Source organism: Myotis davidii, unplaced genomic scaffold (genome assembly GCF_000327345.1).
Source record: "Myotis davidii unplaced genomic scaffold, ASM32734v1 scaffold205, whole genome shotgun sequence".
NCBI classification, from domain to species: domain Eukaryota; kingdom Metazoa; phylum Chordata; class Mammalia; order Chiroptera; family Vespertilionidae; genus Myotis; species Myotis davidii.
In genome coordinates, this window is record NW_006297573.1 from 6,174,972 (window position 1) to 6,178,436 (window position 3,465).

General features: G+C 42.6%; 1 protein-coding gene across 1 annotated transcript in view; it reads left to right on the forward strand.

Annotated features, from left to right (window-relative positions):
- The window catches only part of PTPRO (protein tyrosine phosphatase, receptor type O), an 86,589-nt gene that overhangs the window by 18,131 nt on the left and 64,993 nt on the right, over positions 1-3,465 (forward strand). Inside the window, exons 7-9 of the mRNA XM_015570181.1 lie at positions 385-505; positions 846-1,039; positions 1,956-2,067. Of these exons, the coding sequence (XP_015425667.1) occupies positions 385-505; positions 846-1,039; positions 1,956-2,067 (427 nt within the window). The remainder of the gene's footprint in view (positions 1-384; positions 506-845; positions 1,040-1,955; positions 2,068-3,465) is intronic.

Sequence of the window (3,465 nt, forward strand, 5' to 3'; positions counted from 1 at the left end):
CCTGTACTGATCTTCATATGCCATCGGGTGACACTACAATTTAGAATGTCAGACTCTCCTTACAGTATTGCTGATTTGATTATGGTTAGAGGTTTATGTGTCTCTTGTGTACATAGTTACAATTAACACTGATGGGTATAAAGCATTTCACGGGGCTTATTAAACCCAGGCATAGAATCTGAATGTTCTGGGCCTCCTTCAGTGTTCACATAAACTATAATTCATCCTAATTTTGAAATCTGACCTTCCTGGGCATGAATAAAGGATTCTGGATTTCAAAGGCATCTGTGGTTCCACAAAGAGTCTCTGAATACAATTTTAGCCTCTGTGTCACATTCTAAAAGCTCAGCTCTAAAGAAATCTTATTGGCTGTTTGGTTTAAAGGTGAACTCAAGCAAACCTATTATTGAAAATCTGGTTCCTGGGGCCCAATACCAGGTTGTGATGTACCTAAGAAAAGGCCCTTTGATTGGACCACCTTCAGATCCTGTGACATTTGCCATTGGTAAGTCACCAGGTACAAGAATAATAACATTCTCAAGGTATTGTTTGGAGGGGTCCAAGCTCAACTCATTATCATCATATATGGGAGGCCCATTCTTGTTCACCCAATATCCTACCCTCAGCATCATAAACTATTGAAATTGTATAGCTAGAGGGCATCCTTAGCATTTATTATTTGAGGGAGTGGGGTGAGAATCAGAGGCAAATATGTTTAGTTTTCTATGATGGTATCAGAAGAGCAAAAACCTTAGTTATAAAGTAGACATTTGAAGCCGTTGCTATGATATTAAACATTCCTTCTTGGCTTTCTTTTTTCACTCCCCTCTCCTCCTTCCTCTTAGTTCCAACTGGAATAAAGGATTTAATGCTCTACCCCTTGGGCCCCACAGCAGTGGTTTTGAGCTGGACCAGACCATACTTAGGAGTGTTCAGAAAGTATGTGGTTGAAATGTTTTATTTCAACCCCGCAACAATGACATCGGAGTGGACAACCTACTACGAAATAGCAGCGACCACCTCCTTAACTGCATCTGTGGTAATCTTTCCTGAGCCATCTGTCACCTCCCTGTGTAAATAGATGTGCCGATATGTACCTAATGTCAGGAAAAGGTATCTGTAAATTAGACCATTTTGTAAATATACACAGCTTGCTACTCTCAAGGGTTTTTTTGGTTGTTTTTAGGATTGTTTTTAGTTGTTTTGAGAGAGAGAGAAAGAATTGTGTGCAACTGGCTTTCACCCCTAGTTTGTTTGTTAATCCATATTTTAGTAGAACTACCAAGTGCTTATTGTTTCTTCCTGCTCCTGGGGAGAAAAACACAGGAGATTACCTTTCATCGTTTAATAATTAGTTGACACTGCTTAACTGTGATGATGATGATTCTTGACATCTGCGAAACAGTTAAGTACTTATATATTGTCAGGCCATTAGAGAGAGGGTAAAGACTCCTCTCTCTAAACCTTAAATAATTTTAGAAGTGCAGTTTCCCTGCAATTCACACATGAAGTACCCAGTTGATGATTCATAATTGTCACCCATCAAGGGCACATGCCTATGGTCCAACCTAAGAAAATACAGAGTTATGAAAGGTCATTTGGCTTGAAATAGGGAGGCGTGTATCTACAGTCACTTGCAAATAAGTACTATTTCACTTGTGTAATATGACTTAGGAAACTGCAAAATGAAACCAATATTGGAAGCATCTGACTCTATACCTTTGAATCACTTTTTCAATTACACTATATTTTTGTATAGCTTTTTATTTACACCCCACCTCATTACAAAAAGAGGTTGTTGTGTGTGCTTTTAGTGGAAAATTTTGTGAATACAACAAGGCACAGAATATAAAATAAAAATTATTTATTAGTTCTTTTCATGGCCAAATAGAAATAATTCTACTAAAAAAAATATGATTTTCCCCCTTAGTTTTTTGTGTCCTTGCTTTTTTTAGAGAATAGCTAATCTGTTACCAGCGTGGTACTACAACTTCCGAGTGACCATGGTGACCTGGGGAGACCCAGAATTGAGCTGTTGTGACAGTTCCACCATCAGCTTCATAACAGGTGAGCGGTGTGCAGGGAACGGTTTCCCGAGGAGAGAACACTATCTGCAGAAGGTTCTGAAGAGACACATCTCCAGAAAGTGCTGGTCACTCACTCAGGAGTGACTGAGCCACAGTGTCATGGAAGATCATAAGCCTGAGTCTGGAAAATTATTATTTGTTTAAATAATGGCCTTTAAAAATTAAAATATTATTTTTATCCTGAGTTCCTGCCCTTGATTCATTTTTATTCTGAGTCACTGCCCTTGAGTAGTGTGCCCCTGTTTGAAATTGGTCAGAAAAGAGATGTGCTTCACACTGCAGTCAATTGCCTTTGCCCGTTTGATGGCTGTATTTGCTAGAGGGCCTCCATGTCATTATTAATTGTGACATTTTTAAAGCCCAGGCTGACTTCAGTGTTGTCCACTGCAGGAGTTAAAAGCCTGTGGAGACAGGTAGACCTGGGTTTGAATCACACCTCTGTTGGATGCCATATACGACCTTGAGCAATTAACTTTTCTAAGTCTTGGTGTTTTTTTAATGTGAAAACTGGGGATGATACTAGTATCTATTCTCTGTTATTATCTACTGGATGCCCGATGCATAAATTCGTGCATGGGTGGGGTCCCACGGCCTGGCCAGCGATCAGGGCTGATGGAGGTGGGGAGACGACTGGCCAGCCAGGGGGAGGGACTGTGGGAGGTTGGCTGGCTAGGGGTAGGGACCGCAAGTAGTTGGCAGGCCAAGGGAGGTTGGCTGTGGGAGTGCACTGACCACCAGGGGGCAGCTCCTGTATTGAGCATCTGCCCCCTGGTGGTCAGTGAGCATCATAGCAACCAGTCGACTGATCATTTGGTTGCTTAGGCTTATATAGAGACTAGAGGCCTGGTGCATGAAACTCATGCAGTGGGGGGAGGGGGGGACATCCCTCAGCTCAGCCTGCACCCTCTCCAATCTGGGACCCCTCAGGGGATGTCCGACAGCCGGTTTAGGCCCAATCCCTAAACCAGCAGTCGGACATCTCTCTCGCAATCCAGGACCGCTGGCTTCTATCCGCTCACCTGCCTGCCTGCCTGCCTGGTCACCCCCTAACCACCTCTGCCTCGGCCCCTGCCACCGTGGCTTTGTCCAAAAGGATGTCTGGAAGACATCTGGTCTAATTAGCATATTATCCTTTTATTAGTATAGATTATTGTTTCTCAATTAAATAAGCTGCTTAGCAAAATACATGGCACAAACTTTAAGTAACTTTAAAAAATTGTTCATGTTAGAACTCAGAGCCTTAAATTGTGTAGTTTATCATCATACTAAGGGCCTGGTGCACAAAAATTTTGTGCACTCGGTCAGAGGGGTCCCTCAGCCTGGCCTGTGCCCTCTTAGAGTCTGGGACCCCTCAGGGGATGACCAACTGCTGGCTTTG